Genomic DNA, 22,852 nt, shown 5'->3' on the forward strand with positions numbered 1-22,852 from the left:
ATGAGAAATAAAACCAAGTCTTAAACCACCTCCCCCCACCCCTCCCGTCTTCCCGGGCACAACTTTACTCCTGGTTTTCTCTACCTCCTCCCTGCCAGCAGCACAGAGGGATGAGGAATGGGGGTTGTGGTCAGTTCATCACACGCTGTCTCTGCTGCTCCTTCCTCCTCAGGGGGAGGACTCCTCACACTCTTCTGCTCCAGCGTGAGGTCCCTTCCACCTTCCCACAGGAGACAGTCCTCCATGAACTTCTCCAACATGAGTCCTTCCCACAGGCTGCAGTTCACAGACTGCTCCAGTGTGGGTCCCCCATGGGATCGCAGGTCCTGCCAGCAAACCTGCTCCAGTGTGGGCTCCTCTGTCCACGGGGCCACAGGTCCTGCGAGGAGCTTGCTCCAGCACAGGCTTCCCACAGGGGTCATAGCCTCCTTTGGGCACATCCACCTATTCCAGTGTGGGGTCCTCCACTTGCTTCAGGGGAATCTCTGTACCCCAGTCATCCTCCACGGGCTGCAGGGGGACAGCCTGCCTCACCATGGTGTTCTCCAGGGGCTGCAGAGGAATCTTTGCTTCGGTGCCTGGAGCACCTCCTCCCCCTCCTTTTTCACTGACCTTGGTGTCTGCAGAGTTGTTTCTCTCACATATTCTCACTCCTCTCTCCTGGCTGCTGTTCTGCAGCAGGTTTTTCTTTCCTCCTCCTTAACTACGTTATCCCAGAGGTGCTACCATCGTCGCTGATGGGCTTGGCCTTGGCCAGCAGCGGGTCCGTCTTGGAGCCAGCTGACATTGGCTCTGTCGGACATGGGGGAAGTTTCTAGCAGCTTCTCACAGAAGCCACCCCTGTAGCCCCTCCACTACCAAAACTTTGCCATGCAAACCCAATACACCCTCAAGTAACCTCATTCTGTCCCTTCTCTAGTACTGATAATACTCTATATCAATTCAGAAAAAGATTAAGGAATTTTCTCCTACAAATGTAGCTTTTAAACACTGAAAACTGTGGAGGTTAAAGATGATCACTAATTAAAAGAAAATGAAAGCTGTAATAGCTACAATGTATAGGTAGTACACTGCACGTATATAGGTGATGTGCTTTACTAAGCTATCTGAGAATGATTGTCGGAGTGGCCTTCCAGTTTTAGAAGCGGACATTAAAATTACTTTGCATCAATTTTCACATATTTCTTGCAGTCATTTGCATTTTAATGAAGAAATAGTTCCATTAGGTTCTTATTTTTAAAATTTAAATAGTTACATGGATATTAGTGCAAAATGTCTTTTTCTTGTAGCAAAGAGTTGCTGATGAGAGCAATTCAGTTAAAACAGAAAACTGCATTTTTCCACTGCATGCGTCATATCCAAATGAAGGGAATGAACACTAAATCATCTATCCTAGTACTCATGATCGCCTGGTTAAGAAAAGGTTACACTTAAGTACTCTGGAAATTGTTTTGTAGATGAGAAACTTCAGTAAAATGAAATGGTTACTTTTAACTGGGGGGACTTCAACTTGCCAGACAGCAACTGGGAACACCACACAGCTGATACCAGCAGGTCCAGGAGTTTCCTGAAACACCTCGATGATAACTTCCTGGTATAGGTATTAAAGAAGCCAAGGAGGAAAGGTGCCCTCCTAGTTCTGTTACTCAAGAACAGAGAACATCTCGTGGGTGAAGTGGTGATTGGTGGCTGTCTTGGCCATAGTGACCACAAAGTGGTAGAACTCAAAATCTTTGGCAATAGGAGGAAAAGTGCCACCAAAACTTCAACCCTGGATATGGGGTGAGCAGACTTCAGGCTGCTCAGGGAACTAGTCAGTCAGGTCCCCTGGGAAACCGCTCTTGAAGGCATTGGGGTCCATCAGTGCTGGTCACTTTTTAAGGGCCACCTCCTAAGAGCTCAGGAACAGGTGATTCCAAAATGCCACAAGTCAAGCAGGTGGGGCAGAAGGCCAGCCTGGCTGAACAGCGATCTTCTTCTAGAGCTTAGCAGAAAAAGAAAGCGTACGGCTGCTGGAAGGAGGGTCAGGCAATGTGGGAGGACTACAGGGATGCTGCTCGCCTTTGTAGGGAGAAAATTTGTGCAGCCAAAGCTCAGTTAGAGTTGAAGCTGGCCAGTACTATGGGGGACAATAAAAAGGGCTTTTTTAAATACATTAATAACAAAAGGAAGAGCAGAGAGAATATTGGCTCATTACTTGATGAGAATGGTCACCTTACAAACAGGGACGTAGACAAAACAGAGACATTTCATGCCTTCTTTGCCTTTGTCTTCAACACTGACGACGGGCTCTGGGACACCAGATGCCCTGAGTTGGAGGACCATGACTGCGGTAATGATAAACTACCAGCTGACCCCGAACTTGTGCGGGACTTGCTGCTCTACCTGGATGCATACAAGTTCATGAGGCCCGATGGGATTCATCCCAGGGTGCTCAGAGAGCTGGCTGATGTCATTGTGAGACCTCTCTCAATTATTTTTCAACCGTCTTGGGAATCTGGAGAGGTCCCGGGTGACTGGAAGCTGGAAAACATTGTTCCAATCTTCAAGAAGGGCAAGAAAGAAGACCCCAGTAATTACAGGTCTCACTTCAGTGCCTGGTAAAATTATGGAGAAAATTATGCTGGGACTTATCAAAAAACACCTGAAGGACAACACAGTCATTGGTCACAGCCAACACATGTTCATGAGAGGAAAGGCCTGTTTAACAAACTTAGTTTCCTTTTATGACAAGGTCACCCATCTAGTTGACCAAGGGAAGCCAGTTGATGTCATTTTTTTAGATTTCAGTAAAGCTTTCAATACTGTCTCTCACAGTATCCTTCTGGACAAAATGTCCAGCATACAGTTTGACAAGAACATAGTGCGATGGGTGAGCAACTGGCTGATAGGTCAGGCCCAAAGAGTTATGGTAAATGGGGTTACGTCAGGCTGGTGGCCAGTCACTAGTGGGATTCCCCAGGGCTCCATTTCAGGGCCAGTTCTTTTTAATGTTTTCATAAACGACTTGGATGTAGGACTAGAAAGTGTCGTGAGCAAGTTTGTGGATGACACCAAATTGGGAGGAGATGTTGATTCCATCAAGGGCGGAGAGGCCTTGCAGAGAGATCTGGACAGATTGGAGAACTGGGCAATCACCAACCGCATGAGATTTAACAAGGGCAAGTGCTGGATTCTGCACCTGGGAAGGGGCAACCCTGGCTATACATACAGACTGGGCGATGAGACACTGGAGACCAGCCATGCTGAAAGGGACTTGGAGGTCTTGGTCGACAGCAAGTTGAACATGAGTCAACAGTGTGCCCATGCTTCCAGGAAGGCCAACCATATCCTGGGGTGCATCAAGCACAGCATTGCTAGCTGGTCTAGGGAAGTTATTGTCCCACTCTACACTGCACTGGTGCGGCCTCACCTCAAGTACTGTGTGCAGTTTTGGTCATAAAACTATTGGAGCGTCCAAAGGAGAGCAACAAAGATGGTGAAGGGTCTAGAGGGGAAGACGTATGAGAAGAGGCTGAAGTCCCTTGGTTTGTTCAGCCTAGAGAAGAGGAGACTGAGGTGAGACCTCGTAATGGCCTACAGCTTCCTTACGATGTGGAGCGAAGGGGCAAGCGCTGATGTCCTCCCTCTGATGACCAGTGATAGAACCCGAGGGAATGGCATGAAGCTGTGACAGGGGAGGTTTAGGTTGGATATCAGGAAAAGGTTCTTCATTGAGAGAGTGGTCGGGCGCTGGAACAGGCTCCCTAGGGAAGCGGTCACAGCACCGAGCTTGACTGATTTCAAGAAGTGTCTGGACAACGCTCTCAGGCATATGCTCTGATTCAGCTGGTCCTGTGTGGAGCCAGGAGTTGGACTTGATGATCCTTATGGGTCCCTTCCAACTCAGGATATTCTATGATTCTATGATTAATTTACTTATTTGGTTTTTCCCCAGTGTGGCACAAGCTACTAGGACCTTCTGCTGTACATTTATATTTATCATGAATGAGCAATACTGTAGTATTGGATAGGTGTACTCTTTAGTGCCTGACACCACTACAGTAGTATATTTTTAATTTATAAAGTTACCCTTGAAGAGTACCCAAAAGCTATAGCTAGCGCTGAACACAGAGGTTCTTCTTCTGAATGGCAGAATTTGCTATAATATATCAGCAATTCTTGGCATTGTTCCTTGCAGTGCCTGCCTGATTAGTTACTGATACAGTTCAAGGTACTAGTTATGATTTAAAAAGCCCTAAATGGGTCAGGATCCACTTGTCTGAAAGACTGCCTTTACACCTGCATCTCAGAACAGATTGGCTGGCCTGTCTCTCCAGTCTAAGGACTGATGGCACTCCAGGAGCTTAGATCAGGCTCCTTTTTAGGTATGCATTTATTATGCAAATGCAGACATTAATGGAAATATGAAACAATGGTATTCTCCTGTTCTCCAACAGGCTGTCTACGTATGAGCACTTGAGCTGGGGTCTGCTGCATGTGCCATGCATCCCCTTTTAAGTCAGCCTCCTCTCATTGCTTCCCCCAATCTCTCCCATCCAAGATGGCTAAATATGTTTCATAGCAGAAAAAGTGCTCAGACAATTGTCATGCATTAACAGACTAAAGAAATAATATACTCCTGGCGCAGAAAATTGCCCCCTTTTCCTTTTTCATTATCATATTTTTCTGCCTCAGCATGGCAATGCAGATGACTAAGACAGGATATCTTCTGTGAGAATGCTCAGATGGGAAATTACCTATGCAAAACTAGGAAAAAAACAACCCACAACAAAGCCAAAATAAGTTAATGCAGTTATATATATGGTCTCAGAGTTAAACATGATACATCCTTCTAACACCAGTTAAAAAGACAAAACAGGCAAACAAGAAGACTCAAATGCTTTGTTTCTCTTGCAAATAATTTCTATTCCCTGACCATGGTGGTAAGTGTGTGAAAGTCAGCAATACCTGGACAGAAATAAGAGTCTTATATTTTACAAAGCTGCCTTCTGCAGTAGCCCATGAACCTCAGGCATTACTGAACTATAAATACACTGATATACAATAATTTTGGTAAATAGCCATATATGTCTACATTTCTTTTAAAATGATGCACCACTGAGGATAGAAAGGCCTTTTAAGGCTAATTAATAGCTATGATTCAAAAAGCTTATGAAATGGATTAGCTACTGCCTCGTTCAGACTATACTGAACAGTGACTACAGATTTGATGACCCATGTCATGAAAAGCTCTTAGCAATTATTTTTCTTTTGCCAAGAAATATGACTTATGAACAGACTCTTTCTCCAGACTACATTTAAAAAAAAAAAAAGAATTATAATACAATGCAGTTACCTGTCATGTTGCAGTAAACTTTCAAAGGTCCCAGTGCCCCACTGCCATCTGGATCTATCCAGTAGTAATTTGAAGTTTTGCCCAAGTGTTTGTATGCTTCACAAGAGAGTTCATAAATAGCTGGAATGAAATAAAACACAGCAATAAGGATCTTCAAATCCTGGAGCAAAAAATCCATAATGACAATAAATTGACTTTATTTATATATCAGGAACTATACCTTTGACATTAAAGTAACACCACTGACATTCTCAGAAAAAAAAAAAAAAAGCATCTTTCCCAAAGATACAGCAGGGATTAAAAGCTTGAGGCACACAATTTCATTTTTTGGCATGTGAGAGAAAGCCAGAATAGGAAGAGAATTCCAACAACTTGCAGGGGGAGGGAGGAACAACCAAACATTTTCAAGAGTATCTTTAAATTGTTTTTGAAAATACTTTGGTTCAGAACTCTGTTTATACATTGGTTTAAGTTTTACATCATAAATGGAGACACTTCTATTGATCCAACACACTTTTCCCTTCAGTTTTCTGTCAAGAGATACACCAAAAAAGCTTATGAGTTTTCTCTCTGTAAATTTTATAATTTTTCAGGTTTTATTACAACTCAGAATAACAAGAAGTTTGAAAATTGTGAAATTTCTCACTACATGTAATACCTGTCTCTACAGAGCTCTGCAGTTACTCTATTATATATATATCTACATAACTCATAGTCTGTTCCAGCAAGGTCTAAAATTTCACAATATTTAGTGGAAGAAGTTTAACTGATTTAGCAGGCTGGTTTTTTTCTGTTTTTCCTTGACCTCTCTATACTGCTTTCTATTTCAACTCGTAAAACTGCTTGTCAAATTGTGTTATGATGAATAGCTCAGACATAACAATAAGCATTGTAGACAGCAGCTTTTCTAGTACTTCCTATATTTTCTTCGAAACATATGACTATTACCAAGTTATGTGTATTATACATGATTAAAACATTTCATGCATATAAAAAATAAAACTGGTAATTTTTATATATAATTTGTAAATTATATAAATATTTTTCTAATAATTTTTTTAGAAAAGGAATGTGTAATGTTTCTTTGTTTTCCAAGGACCAGATGGTACAGCTTTTTTGTTTGGAATCAATCAATCAGTTGCTACAAGAAATGAAATGTTTGTTTAACCAGACTTCATATCCACTCTAAAAATTCATCTAATTTGTTGGCAATTCTTGCAATGATCTCCTTGCTAAGACTGGCTTTATTTCAAATGTCCATAAGGACGAGCTGTTCCGCTGGGCTCTGATGATGAGTAACTGATCACACACACACACACTTAAAGGCCTCTAACCAACTATCAAGATGCAGGAACGAAAGTGGAGCTAAAAAAGTCTCCAATTTTGATGTGGCATGAAGGTAAAGACTGTTACCTCTGTATAAGAGAATCTCCTTGTCAATGCTACAAGAGAAACAATTTGCTGGAAAGTTGTACGTGTTAATTACAGGGTCCAAAGTCAATTTTATACAAGAAGTAGATATTTTAATTAAATTGTGCAATATTCCAAGCCATTCCCCCTTTCTCCCCAAACTAAGGTCAACAGATTCTTTCATTATCAAGGGGACTATGTGTCTGTTTTCAGACACTTCATGCAGATTTCATAGGGAATTCATAACCAATTTTCTTCAGAAATAGTTCTCTAACTCACCACATGCTACCTAAATGTAATCACAAAATATCAACTCTGTTAATATATAATTGTTATTATACCAAGTCGCAAATTTTAATAGATGCGTTCCAGGTCAGGCCAAGAAGATGACAAATACTGTTTATGATCTCCCAGAATTTTCCAAGCCTTTTCAGAAAATGAAGGGAGTTTTGTCTTTGTGCTATCCAGATCTTTATGTAGGGCCATATGACATTTTTGTCTATGTTTGGTCCTTTCAAGAAGACAGGCCAATCTTTGTACAGAGATACTACTACGATTCAGGAAAAAAAAAAAAAAAAAAGAGTGTTATACTGAAGACAAAAACAAGTTATACTGTTTAATCAGACACTCATCACTACTGAACATTTTTATAGAAAATTAAAGGGTTTAGATACAACATCCTTCCTTCTGTTCTTCTGGAATGGGAGAAGTAAAAAGTGGTACGTAGTTACTACTTAGTATTACAGAACAGAACAGGCTGCTTTTGAATAAGTCAGCATTTGTTAAGCTTCAACATTATGATGTTGAACATCAAACAATAGAAATGAAGATTGTCTTCCAATAAAGATAAAAGAATGTGATATTCTAAATAAATTCAACTTCTGAAAAGTGTATTTGTGAGTGTGTGATAGTTTCTTTGCAGGTTTTATCCACATGTAGATGCTTACTTAAAGACCTTAAAAATGGGAACAAAAAAAATGAAAGGGTAGGTTCTAGTGCAAGGAGCAGTAATGTTCAAATCATATAACAGGAGTATAGGAACAAAATGAAGGGATAAGTGAAGTTGGTACACTGACAAAATGATTGGTAATTAAGATGCAATAGGAAACAGCAAACAATCATATTCTAGTGTATGAAGACACTTGATGACAGAAAGAGATGACTTCAGGTAGCAAAGGGTAGCCACTAACACAAACAGCAGAACAAAAGTGGCAAGCACCAGGCAGAGAAGGCAACTGTGAAGGGGAGGAGAGCGAGACATGATATCGAGATGTCAAAAAAGTAGAAGACGATGTAGAAAGGAAGACAACACAAAAGTTTTCCTAATATCCAATCTAAACTTCCCCTGGTGAAACTTGAGGCCATTTCCTCTCATCCTATTGCTTGTTACTTGGGAGAAGAGACCAACACCCACCTGGCTACAACCTCCTTTCAGGTAGTTGTAGAGACTGATAAGGTCTCCCCTCAACCTCCTTTTCTCAGGCTAAACAATCACCTCAGTTCCCTCAGCCACTCCTCATAAGACTTGTGCTCTAGATCCTTCATCAGCTTCATTGCCCTTCTCTGGACATGCTCCAGCACCTCAATGTCTTTCTTGTAGTTAGCGGCCCAAAACTGAACACAGTACTCAAGGTGCGGCCTCACCGGTGCCAAGTACAAGGGGATGATCACTTCCCCACTCCTGCTGTAGCTCCCAACACTTTCAGCTATGAGAGTCAAACACTAAAATAAATTACAAATCAAAAACCAAGGAGCACCACCTGCCAACAGCATCCAAAAAACCTGATCAGTCAAATAGTGACATAAGAAGGAAACTAAAGCTGAAGAAGAAACCATCACTATTCTGATACAGAACTGCACATCTAAAATGTTTCAAGCTCTTCCAACACACTTCAACTTATCTTTCTAAGTGTAGGCACACTCACTTAAAAAGAGCTCCAAAACATTAAAAACACTAAGCACAATCTGATCCTGCACTGAGAAGATTCTAAGGTAACCGAGACTTCTGTTTTAGGGTTTTTTCTTTCTATTTTTGCCTACTATGTAATTATCTTAATGTGAAAAAGACAACAAAACACCTGTTTTGGTTTCTGCATACAACCAAAGACCCTTTTCAAAAAATCCTTCTTGATTTAAAAATATCTTCAAAATATTTGCTAAAATAACACCCTCCCCTAAACAAAAAAAGGTGGTACTGGGGAACAAAAACAAAATCCTAACTAGACAAAACTGTCTTGCAACACCAACAATAATTCTTCAAACTAAATTTCCCATGGACTTCTAGAGACAGCAATTTCTGCATGACCAGATGGTGGATCTTCAGCCAAAAGTTCCTCACCACAAGCCACACAGCTAAATTTCAGGCACTTGCAGCTGAGATGCCCCTGCAGAATTAGGTTACCTTGATGAGAAAAAGCACAGGAAGTAGTGCTTTAAATAAAAGATAAGGCTCTAATAAGATAAAGCTGTAAGACCTTCAAGGCTCCTAGACCTCACAACCCAGGAAGCAGCCAGCCATAGCTGCTCAGTGTGCTCACCTTGACACACTAGAGCAGCAGGAAGATGCCAGAACACTCAGCTAGCTGCAATGCTGAGTTTCTGTGCTCAGTCCATGTACACTTGGAAACTGCCTGAATGTGTCACTAACTGCACTGAAGTTCATGTCGGGGAAGAAAAATGATTTTTCTGATGATCTGCAGCTTTATGCACATCTTAAATGTGATGTATACATAAAAAGATTCACCTGGAAATTTAAAGTTTCTGTGGGAAAGAATTTTGTTCTGGTTTTTTTGTTTTGTTTTTTTGGGTTTGGGGTTTTGTTTTTTTTTTTTTTTTTAAATGGATCTACTGTGGTGCTAAAGAAATTCCAGAAATTTCTTTCTGAAGAAATACAACAATTCTAGATTCAGTTACACTACATTCAATTACAACCAAATGACTTGCATTCCAGAAAAAAACAAATAAGGAAGCGTCCAAATATGACATGCATTTGCCAATGCAGTATTGTCTAATTATTAACGACAACGAAAGTCAGAAAACTTGCATTTTCTGGCTTTATGTATAACTGAAAATTTGAGTACACAAAAACCTCTAAAGCCCCATGAGTAATAACAATTTGCATGCTCATGTTGCATCTACAAGAATATTATTTTCTCCTATTTGTAAAGAAATGTTGCTATACATGAACAGCCACTCAGCAAAAATGCAATTTTCATATATAAAAGCAATTAAGCAATTGGAAAATTTCACTGTAAATAACAGAATTTGAGAATATTGGAAGGTACCATGAACAAGTCCACCAAAACCTGGCTCTATATGACGTGGCGCATGCTTTAGCCAATAATTTTCCCAGTTGAAGTAAAACCAAGATCAAGCACTACTTCTCAGCCATGACTAGGTTACCTCCACAGCCAGAAGCTGAATTGAGCTACTGCAGTCCCAAAAGCACAAGCAAGCACAACCCCTGGCATCTTCACACATCTTCACAGCGAAACTGACATTTGATTTTTTTTTCTGGGATACGATCATTGTAGGGGCCCTTGGTTTACTCTCACAGTTGGCCAGGACAAACACATGAATTCTAAAAGCTCAAAACTTCATCCTTTCACTGTGGCATGTGAGATTAATAAGAGTCTAATACACACCACACAATTATTTTACTTACTGCAGTTTGAATACAAGTTAACTTAAGCTTACGGGTTTAGTTCTGTTACTCTTAACATCACATTAAATAAGTACTACATCATTCTACAAGACATTCTGGGAAAAGGTTGTTCAATTGTTCAAATTATATTTGGAACAATAAGTGCTGGGGAAAAAAGCAGAATCTTCTTCCTGATCATAATTTGTGTAACAGCAGAATCACATGGCTGGGATGAACCTCAAAGATAATCTAATCCACTTCCCAAAAAAGCTCAATTACATCCATATATTATTCCTGACATACTCATGTTCAAAATCTCCCATGATGTAAATTCCTCAACAGGCCAAGGCAGCCTAGAGCTCCACCAGCCCTTCAGCATCAGCATTTCTCCCACTCTCTCTACACTGTGGAGCTGCTCTGCTGCAGTTTAAACTCATCACTTCTTTTTCTACCCACCATGAATTTGGAGAATAGCTTATTGTACTCATCCCTGCAGCCATCTTTCGGCTATTCACAGATATGTATTTCTTATCTGCATTGAAAAGGCCAAGTTTGTTCATCTTGGCCAGAGGAGGTTCACACCAGCCCACCTTTCAAGCCTGTCAAGGTCCCTCTGGATGGCATCCCTTCCCTCTGGTGTGTTGACTGCACCACACAGCTTGGTGTCGTCAGCAAACTTGCTGAGGGTGCACTCAATCCCACTGTCCATGTCGCCGACAAAGATGTTAAACAGATTTTGTATATATACAAAATATATATAATATTATACACATAAATATATATTCTAGATAAATAAAAAAATATTATATAAGCACACACATACATGCTATTTTTTAAAAAATTAATAGGAAAGGTAAACCAACAGAAGGAATTCTAGTTCTTTATAGCTGGACTAGTGTATATTTCTGTCCACTGCTGCATTGGCTGTCATGCCAATAAAACTTTCCATCAGCAAAGCTCCTTTGTGACTGAGCACAAGCCTTCTTCCTGCTGCCATTGATCTAAGCTTCAGCCTTCTTAAAGCTCTGAAGTTATGGATTGCCACCTTCCCAGCTGCTATATCTGCCTCACACTGTCCTTCTGCCTCCTACTGTGAGCTAACGAACTTATAAAGGATTCTCATTATTAGTGCAATATTCAAATATGCCCTGTATAAACAGAAAGGAAATTAAAAAGCAGAGAAAAATAAAAATAATAAGATATGTGGAAATTTGCCAAATTTGTGTCAAGTTGACTCTGGGCTCATTTATGTCAGTGATAAACACAACAATTACCATTGTGGTAACAAAGGGAAGAAAGTAGAGGGGTTGCCATTCAGAATAAGAAACAGAGTGTGAGTTTATTTGCCACTGGGATAATAAAAAAAAATTACTGCCATGGGGGCGAAAGCTGTAATTTGAGTTACCACACAGCAGTGCAACCTAGGAATTTGCTATGAATACAGAAGAGAAACACCCCATTTATGGCAAAAACAAAGGTGCTTCTATTTCTCTCTCAACTTCATTTTTTCTTTGCTTTGGGCTCAGGGAGGTAGGGCAGAGAGAAATTAATTTAAATCCAAAAGGCTGATCAAAGATGGATTTTTAAACAAATTTAGCAGTGATTTTAAATTAGAAGCCATAGATTAGGCAATTAGCATCCTTGTAACAGTGTCAGCCTACACACATCACAAGAAAGAAGTATAATTAGACACCAATTTTTAACAAGGTGCTTTTGAGAATTAAGTCATTCAAGAATACACAAACACTTTAAAAAAAAAAACCCAAACCAAAAACCAAACCTGCATGCTAGCTTCGTTCTTTGTAGCTGAAATAAACACTGTTCAGGCTAAAAACATTTGAAAGGGAGAACTGTAAGTCATGCTAAACATCTTCGCATAAGGCACACTTCCATTTTAAATCTGGATGGTTTGGCAGATTTGTGTAGCTGTAGTGCATTACTGGGCAATGCATCTGAGGGGAAAGATTGTCAAAGAAACTCTTAGATATTCACCGTGCTTGTGCTGGTCTTACATTGGTCCCAGCACAGAAAGCTTCAGAGCTGCCTGGAGCTTGTTTGAGTCTTCTCCAGCTGCGAGAGAACAGGAACAGGGCCAATATCATCTTGCCCCCGCCCCCTTCTTCCTCCTATCCCTCTCTCCCATGCGAAAGACTTCAAGGTTGGTATAAAAACTAAGTTTAAAAAATCCACACCCCTAAAGAAAAAGTACAATTTCTATTCCCACTTACTTTGTATTGCCAGGGCAAAGGAAAAGAGGAGACAAGGTACAAGCCTGGATTTACACTTTCCCAGCTGTGTAATACAAATGCTTGCTTCCACTCTGAAGTGCGCTGAGATACGCAAATGAAAACCTCATCAAATTACACAAGAGCCAAAGTAGAGGAGACAACTCCAGTAAATTTAGGTCGAAGTTACAGAAATATCTGGAATCTTATTTTAATACAGGATGTCTGTAAGTGCTAAAAATAGCAAAATCACAGGTTAAACCCAAGGACTTTTCCCCATCAATTTCATGCTGGTTCTTTCCTGCCTTGGATATCACAGCATTTGATCTGTCTTAAGACCCGCACTTCCTCATCAATGTTAAATAATGCTCAGCTGCACAAAGAGATATTCTCATTACACAACTGTAAAAGAGATTATAGCATCAGTTTTTGTTCATTCGTGAATATTACTAATCCCAAAATGCATTACTCCCATGCTCATTTATAGGACTGTAATTGCGTATTATTTTTACAGGCCTCAACAGTTGTTGCAATTGTCACCATTTCCTTCCCCTTTCCCCCCTCCTCCCCACACCAGTTCCTCAAACATTTTTGTATCTGAACCTATCATAACCACCAATCCTGCGAAGGACAACATGGTACCTTGCTTAGCTGTACTTGAGGAAGTACAAGGGTTATATAAATACAAGGTTTACTTGAGGAAAACTTCCTCAAGTTATCTAAAAAAAAAAATACTGGTCAAATAAAATAAGATTTCTTAAAATCTTACATTAAAAGCTTATGTTTGAGAAAAACTATACCAACAAACAGTAGCTTACCTACAAAACAACTGCTATACACACAGACTTATAGACACCTAACCAAATAGTGGATTTTCCAGAGGAGCTGAGCACTTATTTCCATGAACAGAAAAGAACTAAAACATTACGAAAACAAATGCTCGTATCAGCATTTACATTACCCCAATCATAATGTCCTCTATCAATATGATACCAATTTAGAAACAATGCATCATCTTTGTCATTTCCGTTAATCACTAAGCAACTTACAATGCCAACAGAATTCTACTTTTTTAACTGCCATAAAAATATGAGCAGAAACATCTGTTCCATGTCCCTTTTTTTCATGTTTTCTCTCCAATACTTTCAGTTGGGAATGACTGTGTTCTGGCAACTTACTGGAAATGATTTTCAAATCTTTTTCACATACTGGATGAGCTGTGAAATTAGTAACATGTTAGATGGGTACCTTGGAGGTTGCCCTGGTTGGCACGCACACTTTCATTGGTATCTGTTTCAATAGCAGCACTGTAGAATATCATTTAGACTATTTACTGAGGGGATGAGAATATGGGGAAAAGCGTCAGGTTCTGTGAAAAAAAGCCCACCACAGAGGAGTTCAGAGATGTAATGGCAGGGGAGAAGCCCAAATAATATCCTGCCAGGCTGCTTCCAGGTCCATTATAGGAGCCATCAGCCCATCAAAGGCCCATCTGCACAAGTCCAGAGAGGGACCCAAATCAAGGACTTCCAAGCAACAACCAACCTGTCTTGGGCTGTCCCAGCACAGCCTCAGCCCCAGCGTCTGGGCATGGAGCCCATCACCATGAGTTACTGGGAACAGCTCTCCCCAACACCTTTCAGATTAAGGGGGTTGCTGCCTAGGGGTGGAACACATTATGGGATGCATGGGAAACATAGTTCAGGATCGCACAGGACTTATAGGATACTGAGGGACAGAACCAAAGTCAGGAAAAGGGAGAGGGGTAGGTGATCTGGAGGAGGAAAAAGCACAGGAAAAAAAAGAGGGATAAGTGTAAATAGTGGTCTGGTGACTGCGCTTGCCTGGTTGTGCCCTGCACCTGATCAGCGCAGTCTGTCCTGTCTTCTTATTAAATTCTAACTCCTTCCTGGGCAAGGGACTCTCCATCCTGTGTATGGGGATACGAGTGCCAGCCTGTAGGGTCAGACCACAGGTTGGAGGGCCCCTGTGTCTGTGATGCCAGCCCCTGGAGCAAGTGCAGGTGTGAGTGTGTGATGGCTAGCAAAGATTGAGCTGGATGAGCCAGCAAGCAGGTGAAGTGGCCTAGGAGCAAGTGGGCAGGAGAGAGTCTCTAAGGGTCAGCTCTGGATGTGAGAGAACCTGGCTGTCACTAGGGGTGAGAATACTGGGGAGGGGGGGGAAAGGGGAGGGCAGCTGTGGGGATCTGGAAAGTCCTGGCCAACTCTGGGGATGAGTGCATGCAACAGTCTGTACCAGTAACTGGAGTGGAACTGCTGCCTCAGGGCTGTATGTGCAGGTGACAGAAACTGGGGAGACTGGGATCGAAGGCCAGCTACTGGGCAGAGTGAGGGCCTAAGCCTGCTGCTGGAGGGATCCACTCTATACATATGTACATATACTCCTTCTAATGGACCTCCATTCTGCTCAACAAGAGTGGGCGGCAGGGTGAGGCCATTGGTGCTGTCCATGTTTGTGTCAGTGCACTGAGCGTCTGTGAACTGTGTGGACAGCCATGTATATATGTAATATACATCTTTCGCCTTAATACTGGTAGGATCTGGGGTGATCAAGCTGCAGCAACACTGTCTCTTTTGGATTGATCAATCTGGCATGATATGTTTTCTTCTAACAGAAAGTATTGCACAGCATATGCATTTCAAACAGCATACTAGGTCAGAATACAGAACTTTGCTCCTCTAGCCATTTCCCCTTTTATTTATGGTTGCAATTAACTTTGTGCAGAGCCCTGAATCTGTGGGTTGTACTCAGCTACACTGATATTAAACACATCTACCTTCTTTGTGATCAGTAACATACTGCTTGACAAGTAGTTCAAGTGATCAAGACCTGGCTAAAGCTCCCAGCTTCTGTCTGCTGAGCTTTCTAATCTGCAGAATGAGTTTAATGATGATCATCCAAACTGCTAGAGGAAAACAAATACAAAGACCGAGTGAAGAGGAAAAAAAAAAAATCAGAGTAGATGATTAGATAAAGAATGATAAAAGGAGGAAACAAACTGTTGAGGTTGACAGACAACCACAAACAAATTGAGAAAATAGGGAAAATATGAAAATAGGGAAAACAGAAGTGGGTTTGAAAAGGAGAGGCATAGCTAAGAATTTCAGAAAGGCTTAACAAGTCTTCGTAGCCCAGTTAGCCTGAGCATCAATCTGAGAAATGCAGTGATATTTGTAGTGTTCTGAAGTAGCAGTGGCAGATATAAAATAAAGTGACAAATGGCACCTCTAAATAAAATAAAGTGACAAATGTTTTCCTCTACATTTTAGAGCATCTACTAGTTCCTTCTGAACCTAAAAGCATATTGAAAACATATCATGTAAAATAGAGCAAACATAGTCACAAGAAAATTTAATCTAAAGTTTTCTAAACAAGTGATTAGGGAATATCGATGTGATAAATGAGTTAATGTAAAAGCTACATAGGGATACATGGGCTTAAAAATTTGCAAGATGAGATTCACAGAAAGACTGCATGGTGCCAGTAAAATAAAATCAATAGTGCTAGATGTACAGCTAAGTACCTAAGTACATGTAAGTAGTACAGCTAAGACTTCTATGGAGACAATGAAGAACTACAAACTACATTAACACATTTAAGTACTTCTAATATCAGCACAAACTGTATTTATGAAACAGTAGCATCTTACATGTTTTTGTAAAGTTAGCTAAAAGTAAACATACCTAGAGGATTCCCCAGGTTTCGGTAAAATATTTAAGGAGTTCCAGTAATCTGTCATTACTTCTGCTAAAAGACTTGTCTAGCCAAGGTATAACTACTAGCCATCTAACCCAGGGTGAAATTTTAAAGCAACAGTTATGACGTATGACTGATACCAAACACCTACTTCTGCTAACAGATTTTAGTCCTACAATTTGCCCTGCTTTGTCTTCCATTTAAATTACAGCATATTGGGAAGGAGAGTAATAAAATAAATAAATAAATAAACCCCCCACATTACTAAAACTACAAAAAACCATCACAGCTCTTGCCCCTGAGTGAAAAGGGTCAATGTGGACAATTGATTCCTAAGGAAGGCATGTAGAGCTGCCAAAACTTCCACTGTAAAGAAGCTTGAGTATACTAGAAAAATTAATATAATGATGTTTGAGAAAGGTAGTATCCATAAACAAGAACCAAGCTATATTAAAAAATACCATCTGGAATATATATTGTCCACAGAGAAGTGTCATAAGAAGACTGGTAATAACCATTCTCTATGCTCATTTACTGCTGGAGCCATACAGCTACTATTGTAAAGACAAGCATTGTCATATTAGTTATTAAGACAAATTACAGCATACAAAGCACAAGAAGTATCTTAGACTCTCACTCCACTTAATCAAAAAATGCCTATTGACCCCATGCAAACCACATGAAACAGCAAACAAAGCAGTAAAACTGAACTGCCATGTTTTGTTACCCTTTGCATGTATTTCTGTATTTTAGCTTTCCTTATCCTTGTTCTCCATTTTCTTCCACAAGTGCAGCACTTCCCATGGCTTCAGCTTGTGACAAGAGAATATTACTACACTCTGAAAGAGTTGCCAGCCAGGCCTGAGAGATGATCAGCTGTTAATCTCATCAGCAGAGGTACAATGCAATAGTCTCGTCCATTACTTTCAGGCACAAAACATAAGCATATCCCCAACAAACCACACTTTTGCCCTTGGACAAAAAAAACTAAGCTAGCCTAAAGGGTCAGCTCTAATGAGGTAACTTTACCTTGCAGGGGAAGTCTGCTTAAGAAGACCCAGCAGGGTTCTACCCCAAGCAGCCCACTGCAGAAGGGAAGGGTTCCACTGCTTCTCCTCCACTTCAGGGTTAAGTCTGAATTGCTCTATATTATTTTGCATTTTCAAGGCTATATTCCAGAAAAGATGAGTGGCTCCTGCTAAAACAAGCATAGAATTCCATTCTCAGACACTTTGGGCCACCAGTCTCATACCTGGTATACGAGACAGAGTTGATTACAAAGCCTCTGCTTTCTCCAGCAGATTATCTAGGGCAGGTAAGTTCCTTATCATGCCCCTCTTCTCCAGCTGTATGCACAGGGAGAAGCACAAAGGTCTTCAGGAGTCTGCTTTTCCCGTGGTACTTCTACCTGCAGTAGGAGCATCTTACACATTCATACAACTAGATTACAAAACCCAACACTAATGAGGCAGTAATTGGAGGTGGTTAGCAGTTTTTGAAAGATCATCCTCACTTCCAGGAAAAATTGTGGGGTTACAGGAAACCAAGGAACAGTTTCATAATTTTCTTGAATAGTTTGCTTTTTCAAAATAAGTTTTTGAATTAAAACATTAGCTCACCAACATTTAGCATGTTTCCAGCGTGGTAGATGATAAATGAGGGTCTGATTTTACATTGATTAACTGTTCTCATTAAACTTTTGGCATGAAAAGAGATTTTTTGTGTGTGTGCAAGCTTTCTTCTCATTTTTTCAAATAGCTCTTCTGCTTGTAATGTTTTTCATAAGTCTCAAAGCACTTACAAAGAGCATCATTATTCCCATTGTATAAATGAGGGGGGAAAAAAAAAAGAAGAAAAAACAAACCAAGAAAAACCCACACAAGTAAGAAAGAGAAATAACTTGCCCTGAAATTACATCACTGGGAAACGCTAACACAAAGGACTGAATCTAAGTATGCTAATTCTCAATCCACAGTCCTATCAGGTTGATCATACTGCCTTCCATATATGGGAAAATTCATTACTAATGTAGAATTTATCAAATCTTTCTACACTAGGTATCTGTTGGTACATACTGCCCTTTTAATGACAAGCATAATTAAAAAACAGTTCCCTTATTTTGAATTTAAAAAAAAAATTTAAAAAAATTACTGGTGGAGAGATAAAGACACCTGCACATCTATCTGAAGAAGTTCTCATTACTTTGACTACCGTGCATCTTTACAGTTGATCTTTACATTAACTTCATTCTCTCACATGCCCATGAAAGCTAGAATTAGAGTGACTTCAAAACCCGTTTTTTCTTTCTAATGGCTATCAATGGGATTTTAATATCAGCACCTTAATGCTTTTTTTTTTTCTTTTGCAATTAAAGTGTTTTAACAGTGAAGTAAGCAATATGCTAGATTGTCTTAATGGAAAAGCTTAAGAAAAATCTAATTAATTTTGAAGTCTTTACATGCAGAGTCCTTTTCAAGCTATGATTAATTCTGACTTTAAAACAACTCATGTATGCTGTAAAATCAAAGTTATGTATTCTTAATTACATATTCTCTTTTAACTATCCCCTGGAAACAATATTTGGTTGTGCATTCTGAATAACAATAGAGCACAGGTTACAGTTGCCTGCAAAAAACCCTCATCTAATACCTAAGCTTTCCCAAATTCAGGCTGCAATTCAGGCATGCTGCTTGGTTAAACATGGAATTAAGGGACCAAAAATGCTCTGAATTAGTCCCTGCCTTCATATTGTTACTGTATTGGACCCCAAATATATTTCCCCCACCTAGTAGAAATTTAGCTTAAAAACCTCACAAATCTTAATTCTAATTTCCAGCTACATATAAACAGACCAACGGCTAAAACCTGAAGCCCAATTTCAGCCCTTACACATTCATCTGATAAAGTTTCCAGCTGATTTTTTAATTTCAACATAATTACTGCCGGTTGACTATTCATATTCTGCTTTGCATCCTAATACTCATTTTCTCCACTTAACCTTCACCAAATAGTAGTGATGCTATTGCTCATTTTGAAACTGCAGCCCTTTCTGTCCCACACACAGCTTCCATTCATTTACTTACAATAAAAATGCAAGTTGCTTCCAATTTATTACACATTCTGCATTTCATAAACACCTGGTGCAGAGCAGTTCTCAGCTCAGCAGATAATAAATTAGTAGCAGCAGAAGTAACTAGAGCTTATGGCACTGAAACTAAGAACAAGCTGATTTTTTAAAAAAATAAATATTGGAGTACAAACCCAAAAAACTGCAATATCCTTAAACTCAAAAAAATATTAACAGAGTACAAAGTTTTTCTTTTTCCACTTCTTCAGGAACAGCTCAAAAATGCAGCAATTTGGAGCTTATGTGTTTCACATGAAACACTACATGAAGATCTCAGACTAAATCAAACAACTTACCCTCATGTTAAAATAACATTTTAATAAAAAAAGAGGTAATTTAATAATAGTCTGCAACCTTAGTAAAGAAATGCATTATGTTAAATCCTTTGAAAACATCCAACAAATAATAGAAGACAAATCCACAAAGACTATTATAAATTATCATAACATTTCCTTTGAAAAGCATTATTGAAAAGAGATTAGCCTCTTTAGGAAGCTAGCATATTGACTATATGAGCCTTCTAATAAACTTCTGTAAACAGAAGTAGTTTCTTTATAAACAAGCTTTGAGATCTCTACTCTCAACAGCAAAGAGACAAACATCCCAGAAATGAGGTTTTGCAGAGCATGTATCAAATTTGAACATTTGATTAGTTCAGATACAGAGTGTGGGAAAGGAGAAGTATAAATGGGTACCAACATCACTGGCTGAGAGCAATCACTTGTTGAAAGTGCTTTCTCAGAAGATGCTAAGAGAGGAAGACACAAAAGCCTCTTTCTAAAGTTTTCAGAAATTCCACCTCACTTTTTTCCCCTCTATTACTCCAAGATCAGCCTTGCCCAGACACACATCCACACCGCTGAGCTTGAACTCATTTCACTCGAGTGAATTATTCACCTTCTGGAATCTACTTTACTTAACTCAGGTCACAAATACAGAGTGTTCAAGCAGGATACAATTGCTCTAAGAGCAATTCAAAAGCCCACAGCCTTCATCAGGGACACCCTGTCGTGGTTTAGGCCCAGCTGGGTGCCACGCGGCCGCTCACTCACCCCTCCCCCAGCGGGATGGGAGAGAAGAAGTATAACAAAGGGCTTGGGTCGAGATAAGGACAGGGGGAGATCACTCACTAATTACCGTCACGAGCAAAACAGACTGAATGTAGAGAGGAGATTCATCTAATTTATTACTAGGCAAAACAGAGTAGAGCAATGAGAAAATACAATCAAGTCTTAAAACACCTCCCCCCCACCCCTCCCATCTTCCCGGGCTCAACTTCACTCCCGGCTTCAACCTCCTCCCCCCTCAGCGGCACAAGGGGGCAGGGAATGGGGGTTGCGGTCAGTTCAGCACACATTGTCTCTGCCACTTCTTTGTCCTCAGGGGGAGGACTCCTCTCAACATTCCCCTGCTCCAACATGGAGTCTCTCCCACAGGGTCACAGTCCTTCATGAACTGCTCCAGCGTAGTCTCTCCCACAGGGTGCAGACCTTCAGGAGCAGACTGCTCCAGCGTGGGGTCTCTCCCACAGGGTGCAGACCTTCAGGAGCAAACTGCTCCAGCGTGGGGTCCCCCACGAGGTCACAAGTCCTGCCAGCAAACCTGCCCTGGCGTGGGCTACCCTCTCCACGGGTCCACCGGTCCTGCCAGGAATTTGCTCCAGTGTGGGCTTCCCACAGGGTCACAGCCTCCTTCAGGTGCCTCCACCTGCTCCAGTGTGGGGTCCTCCACGGGCTGCAGGTGGAATCTCTACACCCCCTCATCCTTCCTCCATGGGCTGCAGGGGGACAGCCTGCTTCACCATGGTCTTCACCATGGGCTGCAGGGGGATCTCTGCCCCGGCGCCTGGAGCACCTCCTCCCCCTCCATCTGCACTGACCTTGGTGTCTGCAGAGTTTCTTACATCTTCTCACTCCTCTCTCCAGCTGCAAAAGCTCTCTCTCTCTAACTGTTTTTCTTCTTCTTAAATATGTTATCACAGAGGCACTGATTGGCTTGGCCTTGGCCAGCAGTGGGTCCGTCTTAGAGCCGGCTGGCATTGGCTCTATCAGACACAGGGGAGCTTCTAGCAGCTTCTCACAGAAGCCACCCCTGTAGCCCCTCCCGCTACCAAAACCTTGCCACACAAAACCCAACACACACCCAAATATCAACTCACAAGAGGATGAGACAGAAGGGTGAGGAACCGTACTCTTTTTCTTACAACAGCTAGTACAAAACTTATCCTGTAATAACAGTGCTAAAAGAACTTATTGCCCTTCTCTCATCACGCCCCTCTGCCCCCAGTGTTAGGTTCATAAATATTTTCCCCAGCTCCAGCCTCCTCAAACCCAGCAGCTCTGTCAAAACCACTCTTACTATTTCTCCAAACTCACTTTCCTCAAAGTAACTTTACAGTTCACCTCCCTACAGAGCTCCACATCCCCATTGGCATATCCCACAGCAGCTGTCCTCCATCAGCCCAAATGAGGTAAATCACCTCAAACACCAGGGTGGGGGGAATGGGAGCAACTAAAATTTTGCCCAACTGAAAGCTCCTCTTTCGTGTTTTCAAAACTCAGCAGCTTGGGTTTCTGGTATTTACTGTGAGTCTCTGGATTGTTCCTCGTTCCTCCTTTCATATAATTCAAACAATCCCTTTTCCATGAACAAGGCTAATGGGTATTGCAGAGCCCCCCTGCATGTCTTAAAATGCCAACTTTCTGTTGGCTCAGTATGTTCATATGTTGCCCGGTTTACCTATGGAAAGTCTCAATTTGTTACTGTGAATTCAGTGCAAGATCTGTCAGTCTTCTGTAAATCATTCAGTCATATGGGCTGCTAAACCTGTGCTCAGTCTCACTAAAATCAGATGTTTGCATGTTCATGCGTCCCCTTCTGTGGCATCTATCATGATGCTGCTTTCTGCAGAAGGCCCAATTCCGGAATCCAAGATTGGTTCATGCAAGATGCTGCTGACTAAAACATCACGTTTCACTGACAAACATTCAGAAATGTCAAGGTGATAGTTTGTCACAGCCCTGCACACAAATCCCTACAGGACAACTGAAGGGGAGACAGTTTTGTGCCAAGCCTTCTAAAAATACAGGACATTTCTGACTAGGCTGTATCTTCTACTTGAAGTGTATTAAAAAGCAGCATTCTTTCTGTCTTTCGAACAGAATATTCCTTCACAAGAATGTCTTAAGTAACACAGTTTCTGAGCACAAAAGTATTTATGGTTCTTCCACAGCTTCACAATGGAGAAAATCATATAAAAAATATGCTTATATGCTTAAGCTCAGAAAGATTATGTAGAAAGGATTTGGTAAACCCTGACACACACAAGGACAATGCAACATTTAAATGCTAAGAAAAGATTTTTTTTTGGACTTAAGGGTTGAATAGGCTAG

At 40.8% G+C, this 22,852-nt stretch overlaps 1 protein-coding gene across 2 annotated transcripts in view; it reads right to left on the minus strand.

Annotated features, from left to right (window-relative positions):
* The window catches only part of CNTNAP2 (contactin associated protein 2), a 1,227,525-nt gene that overhangs the window by 378,010 nt on the left and 826,663 nt on the right, over positions 1-22,852 (minus strand). For both annotated transcript variants that reach the window (XM_054815498.1, XM_054815497.1), the window contains exon 12: positions 5,339-5,458. In XM_054815498.1, coding sequence (XP_054671473.1) covers positions 5,339-5,458 — 120 coding nt within the window. The remainder of the gene's footprint in view (positions 1-5,338; positions 5,459-22,852) is intronic.

This window comes from Grus americana, chromosome 2, assembly GCF_028858705.1.
Source record: "Grus americana isolate bGruAme1 chromosome 2, bGruAme1.mat, whole genome shotgun sequence".
In the NCBI taxonomy this organism is placed as follows: Eukaryota; Metazoa; Chordata; class Aves; order Gruiformes; family Gruidae; genus Grus; species Grus americana.